This window comes from Periplaneta americana, chromosome 6 (assembly GCF_040183065.1).
Source record: "Periplaneta americana isolate PAMFEO1 chromosome 6, P.americana_PAMFEO1_priV1, whole genome shotgun sequence".
NCBI classification, from domain to species: domain Eukaryota; kingdom Metazoa; phylum Arthropoda; class Insecta; order Blattodea; family Blattidae; genus Periplaneta; species Periplaneta americana.
In genome coordinates, this window is record NC_091122.1 from 35,494,698 (window position 1) to 35,517,478 (window position 22,781).

The 22,781-nt window shown below is 32.5% G+C and overlaps 1 protein-coding gene across 7 annotated transcripts in view; it reads right to left on the reverse strand.

Moving 5' to 3' along the window:
* Positions 1–663: 663 nt before the first annotated feature.
* Positions 664–22,781, reverse strand: part of LOC138701207 (transmembrane protein 47) — a 564,207-nt gene continuing 542,089 nt past the window's right edge. For all 7 annotated transcript variants that reach the window (XM_069827858.1, XM_069827860.1, XM_069827859.1 and 4 more), the window contains one exon: positions 664–20,977. In XM_069827858.1, the coding sequence (XP_069683959.1) occupies positions 20,817–20,977 (161 nt within the window). In that variant the 3' untranslated portion in view covers positions 664–20,816. The remainder of the gene's footprint in view (positions 20,978–22,781) is intronic.

The following is a 22,781-nucleotide window of genomic DNA, read 5'->3' on the forward strand; positions in this document are numbered from 1 at the left end:
ATATAATTAATACATCTAGGCACATTATGTACTCAAAATAAATTGGACCCATAAAATAATAAATCCGTCATTAACTGTAATGTCTAGACTCTAGAGTTCCCTTATAATGAGAGTTGAGACGTTGACCCCAACAAAAATTAAAATATGTAATGATTTGATAGCGCTAAAAATGGAAAAACAAAACTCTTACGAGAAGTAAAACCATATACCTATATTATATTATATACAACTATTAAACGAATTCGATACTTAATTTTATAATGTCTTATATTATTTTATAATATAATTTATGGTATCTGAAATATAAAATATTATTATTACAACTAGTTTGTCACTGAGAAATAAGGAAAAGCTGTTAACTTGAATTTATTTGAAGCAAAGCGTTACTGGATTATGCAATAATGTAGGCAATGTTTGGATCCTGTGTCTCAACTCTATTCTCAATTATTATCTTAGCGTATGCTCGATTACACTAACCTCTAGCGCTTGAAAGTGGAACTATACGCTGGCGCACAGAGAAACAAAACACAGGAAAATTCGCTCAGTGTCCATTCTTTATAATCCCTATTCGCTGGTGGCACTATACCTAAATCCGGCCCTGGGCAGAAAAGGGCAGTTAACTTGCAAATTATTTCTATTTGCATAAATAAATTACAACTTCAATGCTGCGAAAGATGTATGTTTTAATTATCAATTTTTGGTTTAAAGACTGAATCAAATAAGCATTTGATTCCCTGAAATTACTTCATATATATGTGTATTCAAAATCTAACAGAAATATTGTATTATATCTGAAAAAAAAAAATTAAATGAAACACATTTTACACAAATAACATCCCATTTTACATTGTTTTCTTTGGATGTACATGTGTTAAAAATTTAAGATCCTGCACAGAAATGACAGTGAGCAACTGGTCATTTCTGAGGAAGTTTACCGCTGTTAAATCTGTATTGGATCAACAAATTTTTAACAATATGTTCACGAAATATTACGATATTTCTAATCAACACACTATCTGGACGAATTGTGCAAAAGTTTCTGGGGAATCATTTCAATATGTGATAGGTTTTGGGAAAGGAGGGCTGGATACTTAATTCTTTACTTATTACTATATATGTAGCCATCAACAATTGCTACTCGATGTAGAAAATACAATTTTTCTTTTTAAAATTATTTGAAACATATTTTAGGCATCATATTTAACAGTTTAATGTGTGCAACTACTTTAGTATAGCTTTAATGATTAAAAAACAATATTCACTGCAGTTTCTTTTCACTCCTTATGTATATCATATATACATTATCAAAATATAAGCATAACTGTACTGTTATATCCATTATACAGATGACATCTTTAGTCCTAAAACCCTCTAAGGAAAAGTGATGCAATTATCATATCATACACAAAGACAAAGAACTAACGAACACCCATCATCATGGCGAACTTTTAATTCACCACTTATATCGTTACATTTACTTATCTTCGTATGTTCAATTTCTTATATTCTTTCCCAGTGTAAATTAAATACAAATCTGTAATTCAAACCAGCTTCTCGAAAATGGAAGAACAAACGCTACAAAATAAAGATTAAGATTAATAATACATAGACATACATAAATAAGTATACCGATATCTGTTAAGGTATTATTTAAGGTAAGCGTTCACTACATCGTATCGCACACCTCGTATGAATCGCACGCAATGGATATTTTAAGTCCAGTGCGTTCACTGTAACGGCTTCACCTCATCGCATCATCGGATTCCCCTATCAGCTGTTTAAAACATGACATCGTACGATATTGACATTACTGAAAGCAAAGGAGTTGAGGTTAGGTCTATTAATTACGTCTGTTAGCGAATAAGAATTTGTAATTGCTTCATGCGTCTTAATTGAAGAGGAAGAAACGAAAGAAATATTGGTTACATAATATATTTGCAAGAAACGACTTGATTACTGTAATGGGAACGCCTCAAATTATATAATTCTTCGCAATTTTCTACACGCGAAATAAGTTTTCCGTCTGCCATTTTGGCGCGACACTGAACATGGCACAACATAATAGTAACAGTTGACCAATTAAAATTGATTTATTAAAGAAGGCCATGATCGCACGCATCGGAAAAATTGCCCATCCGAGAAACGTGGATGGATTTGCCGTGAGGCGATGCATCCAATACGATGTAGTGAACACAGTTACATAACAATTACAGCAAAGATAGTCTTTTTCTGATCCGTGTGATTCATCTGATGCATGCGATAAGCTGTAGTGAACGCTTACCTTTACGGTATCAAATATAAGAAATTTAGAAACACAGCCATCATTAAGATACGTGTAAAAACCATCTTCAGCTAAATAATTTAGATTTCTACAATACAGAGACTATTAGTTCTCCTTTTGACAGAAAAGATCATAATTTAACACAAAACAACTGTTAAATACAATCATTTTGTACAATTCAACAAATAAGTATTATTTCCTAAATTTAAGATCATGTTTAAATCATATAATTGTAAATACAAAAGAAATGTCATTATTTCACTGATAAAGCAGATTAAGTGGATTTGCAAATTTGATCTGAATTGTCTTAAAATTAGTGGGCAGTAATTTCTTAACCTTTGTTATTAAATGCGAAGATCTGTTTGTTTAATCCATCCATATATGCAATAAATGTAGGCTAATTGCAGCTTTTCATTTAATTTTTTTTAAATTTGTGTGAGAAGAAGAATAGCTTGCTGAATTTTCATTTCATGAACATATATTTACATATATTTGTATAAGAAAAAAAATTATTAAAAATAATGTAAAGGAAAAAAAAAATTGATGTCTCACTGTATTTGAGGAAATCCTCGTAAAGGTAAAAAAAGGTATCCCCGTAACATGCCATGAAGGCACTTGGGGGGCATGGAGGTAGAGCCCCATGCTTTCCATGACCTCGGCACTAGAATGAGGTGGTGTGGTCGGCACCACACTCTGACCGCCATTTACCCCCGGGAAAGACCCGGTACTCAATTTTATAGGAGGCTGAGTGAACCTCGGGGCCGTTCTGAAAGTTTGGTAACGAGAAAAAATCCTGTCACCACCTGGGATCGAACCCCGGACCTTCCAGTCCGTAGCCAGCTGCTCTACCAACTGAGCTACAAATCCTCGTAATATTAAAAAACGAATATTTATTAATTTATACTAAATACAGGAGAAAACTACAATCCATACGAAGTTCCAATTGGCACAGTTATGCTTATATGATACATCCTGGTTCAACATATATATACTGTACCTAAACTAGTGACAAATCTATGTATTTCTAATATATACACTAATTAAATTTTCTATCTCCCAGTATTAAAAACCAAACATATTTTTTCCTTCGGTTTAACCGAAATTAAATAAGTGGAACTTAAAAGTTAATTTATAATTATGAGTACAACTAATTTTCAAGAACATACAGCACCGCATCTCCATTGTTTTCTTTTTCCACTGCTTTCACTATGGCAGTATTATTAATTTGTTAATAAAGAGCAATAGTTCCCAAACTCTGTAACATCGAATAGGACAATCACAAATACTTTTATTACATAAATTCCAAATAAATTTGCAACCTGAATATTTTTATGCAAATTTCTCTAGTTTTTGCATCACATTATGACTAGTGTTCGCAACTTAGTACTGGTATCCAGTACTGCTAGAATGGTATGAAGTAAACTGGTCTTTTGCTTGTGATGGCATAATGAACTGAAGGAAGATCAGTGCACGCAAACAAATTCATGACCAAGTAACATAAGCTTACAAAACCTATGGCTATTATGTCAAATATTACAATAAAGTTATTGAAATTATTAACACATTGGACAGCAGAGATTCTGCTTCATTCAAGATCGTACAGTCCTTAGTTTCAGACAGCTTAATAGAAAATGTGATGTTAATATAAACGAAATTACTGTCATTGAGAATTAACCCAGTCAGTTCCTCATCAGAAGCAACATAGTTCGATTGCCAACAGATTTTATGAGAATTACGATTGCTATTCAATTACTTTCTTGCTATTCTTATTTCACAATCGATTTCTGAACAGCCTGTTTACCTCAAAAACGCAGCTGAATAATGGACTAATTAACTATATTCTCAAAGGAGGCATAGTAGTCATATAAATGACGTAGTAGCTTGAAAATAAATCCTATTCGTACTTCAGACAATATCACAACTGTGTAGCCAATTACAAAATATAGTCAATAATTGATTAAATAGCGATCTGACTCGTGTTAATTATGTAAGCATGTGCGGCTTACAGCTGTTTCGGTGTTTCTTCACACCATCCTCAGAGCCTACTAGATCAAGGTGTCATCTCGAACTTCGCTGCCTGTTGTGTGGGTGCATTCAATTGTTGAAAAGTGTTGAAATGTGGTGTCAAATAGTGTGTGTGTTCTGAAATTGATCTGTGTGTTGAGAATTTGATCAGGGTGTGTTTTAGTGTGTCTGTATATTTCATATTGTTCTAGTGTGTTGAGTTTTTGGTTTTTGGGTTGTATGTGTAGGATTTCCATGTCTGTATTTATGTTATTGTATGTGTGGTTAGTATTAGTTATGTGTTCGGCATATGTAGATGTATTGTGTCCTCTGGTTATTTATTGCTTTAATGTGTTCTTTGTATCGAGTTTGGAATGATCTGCCTGTCTGTCCAATGTAGAAACTGTTGTGTTTGTGTTGTGTTTTGTGTGTTTTTGTGTTTGTTGAGTTTTTGTTTTGTCTTCCTTATGATGTTGTTATGATTATGTTTGGGTTATAACCATTTTCTTGTGCTATGTATTTGATTGTGTTCACTTCTTCATTGTATTTAATCAATTATTTATATTCAAATGTTAAAGTAGTGTACCGGTACGAAAGATTCAAGATAAAATATAGTCATTCTAACGAAGGAAAAAGATCTATGGCATGAGAAATTTTGCTGGCCACAACAGTTCTAAATGTCACTTTCAACATAATTGTCCTGAGTTTTCAGTTCTGAACATTGAGCACACAATATACAGTATTTCATCGATAAATTAGAGAAATAATGCTGATAAATATTCGCAGTTTAAAGTGAAAAACATTATTTTGTATAACTAATCCCATGGTAATGATTGTTGATTCTCAAGATGAAAAAAAATATTTTGAGTTTGGGAACCTGCTCTTGAAAGAGGAAGGGAAGACTGAAGAAAGGTTAGGCACACCATTTAGACTTCCAGAAAACTGTACGGTATTAGTAAAGAAAGGAACTTCAAAGACCACTAAAAATTATACATACGAAAAAGTGTAAGAGCACAGCAAATTAAAATAAAAGCGATATTACTCACTACAAAATGAAAACAAATTGGGAAGTGAAAATTCCTTTTACGAAACTAGATGAAACATGCAACACAAGATGAGATAATTATTTTCCACCATCATATGCTTGCATGTAAATTGCATCTATTTTCATTACATCACATTGGGGGTTCAGTTTCTATACTACTCAAGTTTTCTCTCACCCATGTAGCACAGAGACTTCTGTCTTTGCAGCTTATTACATAAAACGTTTCTTGCAACTTAATGTTGCAAACAATTCCTCAAAATAAGAGGACATTATTACATTTACAAGATGGTCCTTTCATGATTACAAAATATCTTGCTAATTAAAGCTTTAAAGCTTCACTATCATTTTCACACATACCATAGAATATGTTTATACATCATTCAATCACTTTCCTGTTTTAGAGCCAGATAATATTGTGATAAGCCATATCCTCCATCTAGAAAGTTTCTCTAGTCGGCATATATAAAATATTAAAAAATACATAGTCTTTCATAAGTCCGTGAAATATTTTAGAAATTCACAAATGAACTACGGAACAGATGATGGTAATTCTTACGCCAATTAAGAGAGAAGCTCTCCAAGTTTTTAAAATAAAACCCCCGCTCTCATAATTGCAGTAGTTTGCCACAACGAGGCAGTAGTAGCCAGGGCTGAGCAGTATTTGAAATACATTTGTATTTTGTAATTTGTAAGGATTTTCGAAAGTATTTTGTATTTAAATACATAAAATTGACGTATTTTGTATTTTAAATACTCAAACTTCTTCTTCTTGTCCAAGTTTTGGATTTAGATTTGAAGAATGAACTTTCGTTTTATTTGCCTACCCATTTCAGATGTGCTAGCCATACACTTAGTTTTCTTGCCACAACTGATTCCTTAATACCATAAAGAAATCTCCAATAGCATCAAGGATCCATCACCCAACACTTGCTAAATGTTCAGGCTTATGAATGCGTCTAGGAGACCCAAATCCTCAGAAATTATATCAGATGTCTTGAAATATTCATTAAAGTTTCCTTGCCCAACTCGATGGTATTCTCTTTATGACTCTATCTCTCAAATACTGCAATTCAAACATGATATAAATGTATATGTGAAAAACTGGGATCGCGAACCTTCAAAGATGTTGAGTTTCAGTACCTTGAAGAATACTGTGCAGTTCTGAAACCCAATGCCATAGCCCTTGATTTAATGCAAAATGAGAAGACATGCTATTACGGCCAACTTTTGTAAACATTAATTTCCCTTAAAAACAGATTACATATTCTGTTATCTAGCAATCTACACCATCTATTCCAAGTAACTCCAATCCTAATAAGTTTGCTTTCATCAAGATTTAAAGCGATGTTTGATCTGACCCTAGAAGCAAATTGAGCTATTTTGGCAGCTTGCTTCCATCCATCATTTAAGATGGATTGCTACCTGACACTGCCTCACCAAATGATAAGAAGAAGACACAGAATATGTACGTGAAATCAGCTGGGCAGTTCTCTGTTACACCTTTGGTCAGTTCAGACGATGAAAACAATTCTTATGTTTTTAACTCAAGTACAACAGACTTTGAAAAGCAAAAAGAAAAGAACTTGTCTACTGCGGAGGATGAGCTCATACAATTCTTCAATGGCAAAGGGATAACCCTGTGCACTCTAGAGAATTATCCAATAGTGAAACAAGCTTTTATAAAGTATAATACAAGTTTGTGTTCCTCTGCGCCTGTAGAAAGACTGTTTTGTTTTGCAGGATTTATTCATTCACAAGCAAGGGGATAAACTTCTTGAGAAAGTGTTTTTTAAGGGAGCAGTAATTATTCATATGTAGCATAATTTCAATGTGACTGGGAAAAGGAAGAATGCTCAGTTACAGTGTTTATATAAACTTCGAGGTAAAAATACTTATATTTTCAGTAATATTCTTATTTCTTCATATATTGTATCGAGTATTTGAAATACAAATGTATTTTGAGTATTTGAAATACGAATGCATTTTGGTTAATTTTTTAAAAGTATTTTGTATTTGTATTTCAAATACTATTCTTTGAAGTATTTTGTATTTGCATTTGAAATACTTGGAAATCAGTATTTTGCCCAGCCCTGGTAGTAGCAAATATGGCATTCAGTAAACATGACCAGTCATTTTGTGTGCTGCAATTTCTACTCAAGAATCTTGTCCATTATGACTGTACAGCAATTATTTCCAGCATAATTCCAGAAAGCACCATCAGTTTTTAACAGACTCAAAAAATGGTATGAAAAATTCCAGATTTACATGAACATGTTGGAAAACTGATTGATGCCACAACTGAATGAAGGCAAGGGTAATGATTACATCTTTCAACAAAATGACTGTCTGGTTCACTACCACACACGTGCGAGAGTATCTAAATCAAATTTTGCCATAAAGGATAGGATACACAGAACAAGAATGCAGTGACCACCCGAGTCCCCAGATTTAACCCTGTGACTTTTTCTTGTTGGGATACTTTGTGCCTCTGGTACCCACTAATCTTCAACTGTATAACCATTGCTGTGGCTCTGGTTGACTGTGATATGCTGACACGCATGTGGGATAATTATGGATTATCAGTTATCACATAGATGTCTTCTGTATCAGCAGAGGTGAAAAGATTATCTGTGGGGGGGGGGGGAATTTGACGAGTTTACCTGTATTTCAGCATAATACAATTTGGTATCCGTTGCATGGTTTATTTGTGGTAAATTTTTATAATGTTTCACAGACTTACGAAAGCTGGTGTAATTTATGATGCATTATCTTCGACATACACTGGAATATAAAAAAGGGCAAGATGGGAGATTGGCGATGGAAATTTAAGTTAATTAAAGTTATTGCAAAGGCAACTGTAGTTTTAATCCCAGACCCAGAGCCTTGCAAAAGTATCATAAGATTTAATTGAAAGTATGGAAATAGGAGGAAATGGCTTCTTTTTCCATCACATTTTTCCAATTTTGTTTATTAATTTATGTTGGTATTTATTGATTTGTGATCCCTAAGGTTATTGTTATTACAAGTGGCTTTCTGTGTAATTTGTTTAGCTATAAAATATAGTGAATAATAATAATAATAATAATAATAATAATAATAATAATAATAACAACACTTTTGGAATTTAGGAAAATAATCATAGTGCATGTTCCAAGTCTTTACTGATTCCTTCCTGTGAGGTAAGTGAGACACTTCTTGAATGCCAACAATTGATAACTGTGAGCAAGGGTAAAGGTTGCTTAGGCACATGAGTTAAGATGGTCTGTGAAATGCACATTGAACATCCCTCTTACTATCTTACTTACAACTTCTTACAACTTTCAATTAACTACAGAATAATGTGAAAGTTACTAATTCTTTCATTTGCACAGAGATTCTTTAAAAGTATTATTATTCACTCTACGTTCATCCAAAGAAAACATTTAAGAAAAAAAAAAAGTAGAAATAACAAACTGAAAGTAATAAATATCTGTTTTTTTTATATATGTAATAGCATGAGTTTTGTTCAGAGTTTTACTCTAATTGCTATAAAACTTAGGGAAAAATACATGGATGAACATTGAATTTGGAGATGATTAATAGGGGACACTTTTTCATTGGAGAAATGTAACTTCTTTTCAACAGACAGAATATTTTGCTGTACAATTATGTCAGTATCATTAAATATGGAGTACTATAATAGAAAAAAAGTGTAAATATATCAAGAATAAAATACGAAGACTGTATGTTTGGCTAGGTATTAGAGATACAAGATGTATCATGCTTTGGTTGCATCATTATGGAGACCAAAGGAAAAAGTTTTTACTATAACTAGAAATGACAATTATCTCCAACGTATTTGTCAGCTTTGGCTCTTTTAATTTACTGTTGAATACGAATTCGTAAATTTGAGCTTTATCTTTATAAGGAAAAAATGTAACAATTTTACAGATAAGTGAAACAATATAATACATTTAATTCATTTCTGTGTTACAGTAATTGAATCGAAAATTGTGATTATATTTTGTCGGATGAAATATATATTCATTACATAAATAAGTAATGTTTATTCTCCAGGTTATTAAAGTTTTGGCACATTCGACAATGAAAATCTTAGATTACTGTTACTTAATAGTTTACTGTAAAACTTTTTTTCAGCTTGTTTGCTCAAATCCTCCTGGAATTATCTTTTCTCCACATGATATATACTTTCCTTTCTTTTCCTTTAAATCTTTGCTTTTCAATTCGAGAAGACACACGAAAACTGATATGTATTCAGTAGCATTGCTCCATCATTGAACGTAACTGTGAGAGAAATATGATCTTTCGCATACTATTATCAGTTTTTTAGGTTAATTCTGTACTATGTGGAAATATGTAACTGATGTGTTTTATACGGGTAGTAGTCAGCTATGCATGAAAAGTATTGCATCACTAATAATTCTCGTAATATTTGTGATTCATGCTGCGTTGAATTCTGAAGTAATTGTAGAAAATATAAGAAAAGTAACAATAATATGAATACATTTCAATGCAAATTCGATGTAGGCTCTAATTATGAATAGAAATATTTATTATTTCTTTCTTAAACTTACTTATATGTTTACATTTCAAAATCTTCCACACAATCTACTCCTTCTATGGTATCATCTCCAGGTTCATGTTTCTGGTAATCCACTTTTAGCTCTGAAGATAAAAATTCTGCATGGAATGAACAATTCACCTCTTGTCTTTGCTTATGTAGTGGTTAGAAGTCTTCTCATTACATTCCACATGTAACATTTTATTATCTCTGTATTTGTCTTGATTTCTTAAATGCTGAGAAAAAGTGAGAAAGAAAACAACCAAGTTTCCTTCTAATTTTATTTAGTAACCGAAACTCATATTTACTATGCTGTCTTTCTAAATGTAAGAACAAAGTCGTATTTCTTTCAAGAGCTTTTTAAAGTATGTTCATGCATAAATGGTACATTTCAAAACTTTGGTACTATACTGTATTACCGGTATCTTCATAATAGAAGCAATTCTGATTTTTATATGAACACAATAGAAGAAAAGAGACTGAATTACAGAAACTAAACTATTTCATTTACAGAAATGGAGTTTTTTACTTCTGTACAGACGTGTGTTTTGCGTAATGTTGGAATTCTCCCTTTGAAATTAATAACAATAGTTCCATCATAGCTAACGAGAATATATACACATAATTATGTGAAGCTAGTAACGTGCCAATACCTACACATTTTCTTTGTTTTGGTTAAGAATACTTCTAAGCATATCTCCAAGATCATGGCTATGGACAGATTCATATTAACGTCACTTCTGACATGAAATTTCATTGTTGTTCAATTGGTTTTTCTTTTTCTTCTGAAATTTCTCTAATATATTACTAAAACTAAAACTTAATGTAAATACTAAAAAATCTATATAGAAGCTTCCGGAAAGATAATTAGCTTTCTGCTTATATTGAAAGGATATTAGAAACTGTTTGTTTTCTTATAAATTGTACGTACGATAATAATTCCATTCATTGACATTACTTCCTCTTAATTAAATGGCAAAATTGCAAGAGACATACTATTTCCTAAGAATAATAATTATGCTTTGTGAAACAAAGATGGAAGTTCATAATATTACGGTATATAAAATCCCATGACCTGGAGAATACAATTTCCTCTGAAACGAATTGTTCTATAAAAGAAAAACAGTGAGATTTAGAAGTAAAAAAATATTAATAAAACTGAAGCAGTTCTGGCTGTATTATTAAAGCAGACTGTATAACAACATCCAGATGCTCTTTCAAGCCGCAATGAAATGTAAGCAGATTATAGTGAATCATTAAATCAATAAAGTTGATTAGGGAATTTGTGAGAAAAACAGTTTTGATCTTACTTTTTACAGAAGATCAACTATCCAGGTAGAACCGAGTTTTCTTAGGATTTTCAGGAACTTTTCAACATGTGCTAAAATGAATGAACTGTAGCTAATATTTGTGTGTTTTAATTCGAGGAAGATTAGTTACGTAATGGTACAGTAAGATATCACAAGACAACATTATAACAAAACATATGCAGTATCGCTGTCTCAAGTCGAGTAATTTAATAATGACAACTAAATATTTCAAGATGGAAAATGTGAATTTGTTTGTTAATAAGTGCATAGTCGGAATATGTATGATAAGAACTTTCTTGTGTTAAATATTATTCACGTACCTTGTTAACATGTTTCAACCTATTTTCGGTCATCTTCGGAACTGGTCGTTGTTGGTCTTGGTGCCTCTTGTTTCCTACGTGGGTGTGTTCGTAGTGTAGAGTCAAAGAGTGTGTGTGTTTTGAAGTTTAGTTGTGTGTTGAGAATATCGTTGGGGTGTGTTTTCGTGTGTCTGTATATTTCATATTGTTCTAGTGTGTTGAGTTTCTGGCTTTTTGGTTGGATGTGCAGTATTTCCATGTCTGTGTTGATGTCTTTGTAGGTGTGGTTGGCATTTGTGATGTGTTCTGCATATGTGGAGGTGTTCTGTAATTTTGTTATGGCTGTGATGTGTTCTTTGTAACGTGTTTGAAATGATCTGCCTGTCTGTCCTATGTAGAAGTTGTTGCAGGTGTTACATTTGAGTTTGTATACGCCTGTGTGGTTGTATTTGTTTGTTTGTGTTGTTTGTGTGTTGAGATGTTTTTGTAGAGTGTTATTTGTTCTGTATGCGATGATGAGGTTGCAATTTTATGTGTGTTTTTGTTTTCGTATGTTAGTGTGATGTATTTTTTTGTGTTCTTGTGTTTGTGTTGTATTCTTCTGTTTTTTGTGGTTTTGTTTTGTCTTATGTATTATGTTGTCTATTATGTTGGGGTTGTATCCGTTTTCTTGTGCTGTGTATTTGATTGGGTTTAGCTCTTCGTTGTAATCCTGTTGGTTCATTGGTATGTTGAGTAGTCTATGTACCATTGTTCGGAATGCAGCTTGTTTGTGTTGTGTGGGGTGGTTGGATGTGTTGTGTATGTGTGTTGTTGTTGTTGGTTTTCTGTATACTTTGAATGTGTGTTTGTTGTCTACTTTTGTTATTGTGATGTCTAGAAAATTTACACACTAGAACAATATGAAATATACAGACACACGAAAACACACCCCAACGATATTCTCAACACACAACTAAATTTCAAAACACACACACTCTTCGACTCTACACTATGAACGCACCCACATAGGAAACAAGAGGCACCAAGACCAACAACGACCAGTTCCGAAGATGACCGAAAATAGGTCGAAACATGTTAACAAGGTACGTGAATAATATTTAACACAAGAAAGTTCCTATCATAAATATTCCGAAGTGATATAGTGTTAAAAGTTGTGTAATCAAGATGTATAAAATGCATAGTAACTTGCAAAACTGTAATTCCTAAAAACCTGCACATTAAGAAATTAGCATAATTCTAGCTTCAGTCTTGTGCATATATCACTTGTAAAGTAATTTATTTATGGCTCCTAGAATCAAAATTAAAAAGGTAATTTTTAGCATTCAATTGGGAATTAAGATGTGTTCACGTTTCAATATTATTTTAATTTTTTATTCCATTTAACATTATTAAAAATTTTTATTCATTATTTTATAAATATAAAAAATAGCCTCAACAAACTTTGAAATGTTTTCATTGAAGCAACATCGTTCAGGAAGGAGAATAACACTTTCATAATAGGCCTTACACCAACATAACCCCAATCAAGTGTCGTGCTATCATTTGTTACAGAATTGTAAAATCGAGCAATTAGCCAAACAGATTAATTTTTGATGTAAATTCAAAATGATACTTAACTGTACGTTATGTTGATATATTTATTCCATACTGTTCTGGGAAAAGAAGGGAAAGGCAAAAGAAATGCTGAACAAGTGTGAATAATAGAACTGAACAGTGAACAAGCATGAACACATAATTTACGATATTCACCGATTTGATTCCAAGGTTATTAAATGAAATTTTTTGATAAATGTAAATAAACATTTGTGAGATATCAAGTTTCATAAAATTTTGCCTATTGGAGAAAACTTGTTTCATAAAGACAAATAGCATGATTGAACTAAAAAGCGCTTTTTGCAAATGTATGTAAATGCACTTAAAAGATACATTACAAGATCAATACAATGCAATAATTGTGAAATGGGCGTGTTTAAAATATGTAATTTTTTATAGTTCACAATTTCAATTTTCAAGTAAAGCATAGTGAGTTCAATGGTGCTAGCTTCCATATCTTAGCAGGTGAAATAACCTTGATAAAAATTTAAAATACACAATCTGAGTATCAAATTAGATTATGAAACTAATATCATTTTACTTGACAATTTAATGTTAAATTAAGAGAATTTTCCAAAAATATTACAATTTAACTTTTGTAATTTCTTATAATTAATTGATAAACTAGTGGACTTACTCGTGTTAATTATGTAAGATTTGTGCGGCTTACAGCTGTTTCAGTGCTTCACGCACCATCCTCAGAGCCTACTAGATCACGGCGTCATCTCGAACTTCTCTGCCTGTTCTGTGGATGTGTTTGATTGTTGAAAGGTGTTGAAGAATGGAGTCAAATAGTGTGTGTGTACTGAAATTGATCTGTGTGTTGAGAATTTGATCGGGGTGTGTTTTAGTGTGTTTGTATATTTCGTATTGTTCTAGTGTGTTGAGTTTTTGGTTCTTGGGTTGTATATGTAGGATTTCCATGTCCGCATTTATGTTATTGTATGTATGGTTAGCATTGGTTATGTGATCGGCGTATGTAGATGTATTGTGTCCTCTGGTTATTGCTTTAATGTGTTCTTTGTACAGTACGCACACACTATTTGACTCCACTCTTCAACACCTTTCAACAATCAAACACACCCACATAACAGGCAGAGAAGTTCGAGATGACGCCGTGATCTAGTAGGCTCTGAGGATGGTGCGTGAAGCACTGAAACAGCTGTAAGCCGCACAAATCTTACATAATTAACACGAGTAAGTCCACTAGTTAATCAATTAATTATATTCAAGTGTTAAAAGTAGTGTACCAGTACGCAAGTTTCAAAATGAATTTTTTATAATTTATATAAGGTTGAATACCCATGATATCATTAAATATTTAAATTAATCAAAACTGTAACAGTTTCAAAAGTCCCAAAATGGAAACATCATATTAAACACCGAAATTGTAATGTTACATGATGTGGATGGTTGTAGTATATATGCCAAATTTGAGGTAAGGTGTACTTTAAAAGCAATATTGTTAATTCTTCCACTTTTATATTACATTAACGTCAATGGGTACAATATAGTGATATTGAATACAAATATTTCAGGTAAATTAGAAGCATAATAATAACTAGTGCAATTCAATTTGCATTACTAAATCACATAATATTAAGTGAAATATAATGTCAAACCAAAGAAAACAATGCACAATCTGTAACATTTCATGGAGGTTAGGAGCACAGCAGAAAGTGAGGTAAAGAGAAATGGAAAATAGTCGCCACTGCATAAGCAAAGACATAAATGCTCGACAGAAAATGATGCAATACTGCTGGACACGTTATTAACATTTAGCCCTCTGTAACTTCAATTCTTCAGAACGCAAACTATTAATGCAACTAACTGTGAATACTGTTTAGCTAAAAAAAAGAAGTATAACGTATATATACACACACAGGTACACCAAAGGAAAATAAATACACACCCCAAATAAGAATACATAATTGGAGGTTTAATTATACATTTCTTACTGCAAACATGGCAGGCTGTTGTAACACTGGTAAAGATAAGAGGGTATGACAAAGTCCAATATTACAAGCATAGCAAAAATTAAAGGTGCTTAAAAACAAGTGCTTGCTACTAAACAACACTGTGTAGTTTACATATGGAATAAGGTGACTGTAAAACTAAAATAAAAAATATTGACTGACTAGAGATAAACTGCTCCCAAGGAAAGCCATAGTTTCTGCAAAGCATTATCGGCAATAATAATAGTAATGTTAAAGAAATATATGTTCAATAAATCAAGTTATGGCAATACAATAAAGATATTTAGATTCAAACGACAGCATTTTAAAATCCAATTGGATTAAAAATGTAGCATTTGTATTCCAACTTTCAATAGAATAATTTGATATGCACAACAATATTGTTGCCTTATAAAATATGTTTCATACACATTTACAAATTGAAAAAAAAAAACTGCGTATCACTTAGTACAATAACCTATAAAAGACATATTATAGTATTAACATTATACAATATGTGACTCTCATGCTGTTCAAAGTATCTGTGAATTGTTAACTACACGATAAAAAAAGTTCTCTTATGAAAGAAATGCATTAAATTAAGTTAAACCTGGATTTATACACCCCATCTACACAGACAACTTTAGCATTTTTATAGTGGTGCAGGTTATGTGATGTTACGATGTAAATATATATATATATATATATATATATATATATATATATATGTAGTAAACTTTTGTTCACCAACATCTGAATTTAAACTATAATCTTGATGATCTTAATAAGTAGGACAAAAGGACATTAAGGAAACAAAAACCATTTCCATGGGCGCAGTTATTAACCATAAAAAAAAAAGTAATCGATTTTTAGCCACGATATCATAAACATAAGCAGTTTTAATAATTAACGTAAAACTACTATTTTAACTGCTTTTAATGAATTCTTTCTTATGGCAATTTTAATTTGTCAAAAATCAATAACTAAAGTAATATATACTTAAATTTAAAAAAAATATATAGGAAACATAATTTACATAAAGAAATTAAAATGTGCAGTTGTATAAACTATGTGGGCCTATAATAATCCAGACAGAGGTATGGAAGAAAGAAAGGAGAGGTAGAATTATTAGTCTATCTATTAATGGACTTGGCTTACTAATTTTCACGTAATATAAACATTCTCTTTGTGTGATGTATATTCTACAATTAACACGAATTTGACAAAGTTAATTAAATAAAAAATATAACATTTCTCTGTGATACAATTTACATACACATGGTTGTGACAATAAGTGGGCAAGTAAGTACACAGAAATAAGATGATAAATGAGCATTTGAAACTGAAAAAGCAAACAAATTCAAAGAACAGGACAGGCATCTTACTTTTCCAGGATTTCTAAACAGTGGGAATGTCATATACCAGCTTCACGTCAATACATACAGAAAATGCAATGCAATATTAATCTGTGGAGATGGGGCATTTGTAACACCGGTTTCATAACCTATATTAGTTACTTCACAACTGGTATTCCAGGTTATTTATGATACTGAATTATAAATGGATTTTCCCTGAATGAACTTCTTAATTTCACTAATCATGACAATGAATGATGAATCTGGAAGTAAAAAATAAGACTCTCCATGCTATGGTTTGAGATATATATTCATTTTTAATTCTCGATGTACCAGTATTTCCATTTCGTGATAACCAATCTTCAATGAGATAACATGCCTCGAAACAACTTTGCTGGTACTTAAATTCAATATATCTCAATCCACGAGCATGAGCCAAGGAGGAAGGAGTTATATTGGAAGCTAAGATTTCATAACGATATGGTAACCATTTGAACCTTTTCAATGTGGCAGAGTTCCATGAAGACAAGCTTTCTTAGTATCTTTAAAAAAACTATTACATCCATATAAATTATAAAAAAACATGTGACAGTCTATTAAACAAAAAAAGCAGATTGTTTCATATTTCACAGAAGAGTAAGCAATAACTTCTGGTAACTCCTGGTTCAGTCTTCGTCTATCAACACGTACATAAACACAGCTCAAGCTGGAGAACAATACCAAGAAACAAAAATTAAATTCCCTTCTTACGTTCTCTTCATGTGAAACAATAACTTGCTCAATCTGCTTCCTTTGTTAAATGGACTGTACAATTACCTGATCACAAGATACGTACAATATTATTATTCTTATTGTTACAATTAATAATTTCTCTCTTTTATGTTATAGAATATGGTTGCTTACCCTTCGCAATGTTTCTCCATTGGCCATATGTCTTTGTATAACACTAATTCATCTTGACTTCATTAAGAAGAGAGTTTCGTTGGTTTTCCCCTTCAGTTACTTTATATATTATATATATATGTCTTCATTGTTTGTTTAACAATAGAGCACACACCTATCCTGCCCGAGTTGTCTCAACCAATCCTAGCACACACACAAACATTCATGCACACACACTAGCTCTGTTACTATAATGGAGAGGAAATAAAAGATGTTTACATACGGTCTTACTGTAAACAAACTTCGATCAACATGTTCAGCCAATAAGCAGACCCTTCATATGAAATATTTCAGTATGTGAGTGGCTTGTCTCAAGATAACTGCCAGGAAACTGATCCTAATCACAAATCTATGCTTCTATCTGAATTATCTGTCAGCATTATCATTATGTACATTTCCTTTACTGCTTCTAATTTCTTCCTTTCAGTCCTTCACCCCTTCTCGAAAGGAACACAGCCTCATGAACTCTACAATCCAAGATGGATATCATGGAATTTAAGTAGTAGATGCCAGATCAGTTATCAAAAGGTGTGAATGAGCAGTATACTCATTTATGTACACGTCCCTCTCTTAAATTAGTATGTACAATGAAACGGGAGATACTTTAATGTACAGAAAAGAGAGACAAGCCGACCCATATCTTCAAATGTTGCTATAGCAACAGCATTTAGAAATATATTTTTATATGAAGATGGATTCTTAAAGCAAAACATGTCTCACAGTTTTTCGTGAAACTCCAAAACTGAAATCAAGACTTTTTTTTCCTCGTTTTTGCTTGATGAACTTATTAGAAAAACGTTTGATTTAAATTATTAATGCCATGGGGTCGACACTTGTGCAACCTGTACACAATAATGTAACGCCACATCATTAACAAAGAAAGTAATAAAAAAAGAAGTTAAAATTGTGGCTGGTTTATTTTACTATTGTTGAACTTATTGTTCTGGTTACCAAAAGATTTTGAAATGCTGGAATAAATCCAGTTTGGATATTTTCTTAATTTTAATTTAATTTCCACACAAACATTCTAGGGCACAGTACGTATATCCAGCTCGCAAATCTCTTCCTACTTTTCACACAGCAGAAATCTTGCATATCTTTTTTTAGTTAATTAAGAATTGATGCAATTAATCATGTGGTCGAGTCATTTGATGCATTTTGTAATAAGTTATAAATTACCATGTTTAAATTTAGTTTTTAAGGTTATAATTTAAACACAAGTGACGGTAATGGTTGGGATTGCATGATCTTATCCACTCGACATTAATGCAATTTATATAAAAGGTTTTTAAATTCATAATCATCATCATCATCATCCTCGTCGTCGTCGCCCACCACCAACACTGCCATCATCATCATCATCATCATCATCATCATCATCATCATCATCATCATCTTTTCAAGCTCAGAAAGCTCTTTGCTGCTGAAATGGCAATAAAATAATGTAGGCTTTCTAGATATGGTAGATGATGCTCTTAAATTTTATCAGTAAATTTTAGGGGAAAATTTTCCAAGAAATTTAAAAGTCAGAGTTCCTGACAGTTTATTACACATAGCCTCTCGTACTAAAAACTTCAAATTTTCCCTACTTAATTATCACTGATTTACTGGAAAATAGTGAAAAGAAGTGCTTCGTTGTAGACTATAATTTTTCACTAAAAAAGAAAAATCTTAAAGAAATTAAACAGGTGTTTATACAGCTAAATGATGATAAAAGAGTAAAGGATCTAGATTTCTCAATATTAAGTCATTACTGAAGTGCCGAACAACTCGACCACAGGTAATTCTCATCACTAAAATGGAAGGACATTTTGATAATATTTCAGAACTGTCAAGATTCCTACTCTATGTGAATACGTAATGAAATTGTACAACCATCCCCATGACTTCTCGGATCATTGTCACATTTCTATATCAGGGATTTTTACATTTTCTTCAAAAGTAAAAGAAAAATGAAGATGGTTGCCAAACCACTATACAGACCTGCTTGTAACTTGTCTTCTTTTTGTGTCCACATCCTCACGTGTACACACGCCACCAAATTTTTTTCCCTCCTTAACAAAAAGATACAAATAAAAAAAAAAACTACCAAATCCTGAAATTTCCAAAAGCAGTCAACAACTTTTCCTCCATTGAAACCACATCACAGCACACAACACAGCATAGCACACTCGCCCCCTTGTCACACGTGACCCCCAACCCCCTCGTTGTACATCCCAGTCAAACGACGCAAATTTTGATAGAACAGTTCCATGCAGCAGTTTCTGACATTGGTATTATGTTTTCATTTTGTATGATTCTCTGATAAGCAAGTTGTAATATAATAATATTAAATTGGGCTAACCGTCTATACTTATCTAGTTTATATTTGAATTTAAACATTAACGTTTTCGGCACTTATGTGCCATTTTCAAATGTATGGAATTGCCTTATTACATGATCAAGTAGATACACCTTATGTGTGTGAAATATATGGTATGTACCCTTGATGATCTATCATCGTTTACAAAATAATATATATAAATTAAAACACTTATTTGTTACTAATGATTAAAATCTATACTAATTTACTATATCTATAATAAAAGTCCCTTGTTTTATGTAACATGGTTTTCTTGAAGTTGTTATCACATATAGTTCCTATATTTGTTAAAATGTTTTTGAGTTGCACTGTATTGCACGTATTAAAATGTTAAAAGTATCAATGAAACTGATATTACGCAACATTTCATCGTGGTACAGTGCTTCGACTTGTGTAAGTGAAACAACATGAATCCTTGGTGTCTTAATATATAACAAACAGAATTTTAACATTTTAATACGTGCAATACAGTGCAACTCAAAAACATTTTAACAAATATAGGAACTATATGTGATAACAACTTCAAGAAAACCATAATGTTACATAAAACAAGGGACTTTTATTGTAGATATAGTAAATTAGTATAGATTTTAATCATTAGTAACAAGTAAGTGTTTTAATTTAAATATTATTTTGTAAACGATGATAGATCATCAAGGGTACATACCATATATTTCACACACATAAGGTGTATCTATTTGATCATGTAATAAGGCAATTCCATACATTTGAAAATGGCACATAAGTGCCGAAAACGTTAATGTTTAAATTCAAATATAAACTAGATAGGTTAGCCCAATTTAATATTATTATATTGATATTATGTCTATATTTTGATGTATCACGTCTTAATTACGTGTTTACTGTTTTTAGAACACGATCTGTGCTTTTAAATATGGATTACAGGCTCGTAATTAAAACCAAATCAAATTTGAACATTTAACAATGGTTGTGATGTCACAAGAATGCTGCATGTCACTATTCAAAACTTGCATCTGTGGGCAGTGAGTGAGCGATCTTCATAGCCTCTTCTTTATGTGTTGTCACGTGATGACATGGGCTGCGGCAGCAGTTCAGAGCACAACGTCGGGCAGGGGGGGTGGGCACTAGGCTCGTGAGTCACTGTCATGAACAATCTTGCGCTCCTTGTAGTAGATTTCCTCAGACTCCTTGTCGCACAGAAGTAATACAACACCTCCGAACAGGAAGATGGCTGCTCCCCATCCTACGCCATATGCCCAGCCAAATTCCCAAATATTGCGATTTCCTACAACATACAACAAATATTTACAATAACTGTTTTTACACAATTATATCACATTCATTAAATTGGTTAGCTGCTTCCTAGCATCTAATGTACGAATGAACTCCAGCGTGAAATCTACAACTTACAAGTAGCAAGATCATTATTTTAATCTAAAGATATCTATAAATGAAATATAAGTAATGGCTTTCTCTGAAAAAGATCATGTCATTAATTCGAGTCTTCAACAAGTTAAATTTTTAATTATTTAAGTAGTGAGAAAATTAACTCCGTACGTAGATGAAATTATTGGGGATCATCAGTGCAGTTTTAGGCATAATAGATCGACTATTGATCAGATTTTTTGTATTCGACAGATAATGGAGAAAAAATGGGAGTATAAGGGTACAGTGCATCAGTTATTCATAGATTTCAAAAAGGCATATGACTCGGTTAAGAGGGAAGTATTATATGATATTCTTATTGAATTTGGTATTCCCAAGAAACTAGTTCGATTAATTAAAATGTGTCTCAGTGACACATACAGCAGAGTCCGTATAGGTCAGTTTCTATCTGATGCTTTTCCAATTCACTGCGGGCTAAAGCAGGGAGATGCACTATCACCTTTACTTTTTAACTTTGCTCTAGAATATGCCATTAGGAAAGTTCAGGATAACAGGCAGGGTTTGGAATTGAACGGGTTATGTCAGCTTCTTGTCTATGCAGATGACGTGAATATGTTAGGAGAAAATCCACGAACGATTAGGGAAAACACGGGAATTTTACTGGAAGCAAGTAAAGAGATAGGTTTGGAAGTAAATCCCGAAAAGACAAAGTATATGATTATGTCTCGTGACCAGAATATTGTATGAAATGGAAATATAAAAATTGGAGATTTATCCTTCGAAGAGGTTGAAAAATTCAAATATCTTGGAGCAACAGTAACAAATATAAATGACACTCGGGAGGAAATTAAACGCAGAATAAATATGGGAAATGCGTGTTATTATTCGGCTGAGAAGCTTTTATCATCCAGTCTGCTGTCAAAAAATCTGAAAGTTAGAATTTATAAAACAGTTATATTACCGGTTGTTCTGTATGGTTGTGAAACTTGGACTCTCACTATGAGAGAGGAACATAGGTTAAGGGTGTTTGAGAATAAGGTGCTTAGGAAAATATTTGGGGCTAAGAGTGATGAAGTTACATGAGAATGGAGAAAGTTACACAACGCAGAACTGCACGCATTGTATTCTTCACCTGACATAATTATTAGGAACATTAAATCCAGACGTTTAAGATGGGCAGGGCATGTAGCACGTATGGGCGAATCCAGAATTGCATATAGAGTGTTAGTTGGGAGACCGGAGGGAAAAAGACCTTTGGGGAGGCCGAGATGTAGATGGGAGGATAATATTAAAAGGATTTGAGGGAGGTGGGATATGATGATAGAGACTGGATTAATCTTGCACAGGATAGGGACCGATGGCGGGCTTATGTGAGGGTGGCAATGAACCTTCGGGTTCCTTAAAAGCCATTTGTAAGTAAGTAAGTGAAATATCATATGAATACACTGAAGAAAAATATACCTTATATCTATGAAACTACAGTGGACTCTCCTAAGTTCGACTGAACAGAATTGAAAAGTTCAGTCCAATAACGGTAGTGGGTGTTGCAGGTGAAATGAATACAAATTCTTATTGGTTATCCATAAACGAATACAGTATTGTACTTGCATTTCCTGCCCGCCCCGAGACTTGTGTATGCGCTTCTAGTACCACAGTGGATTTCGACAGTTCTGTCTCACAAATGGCACAATTCTCAAATAGAA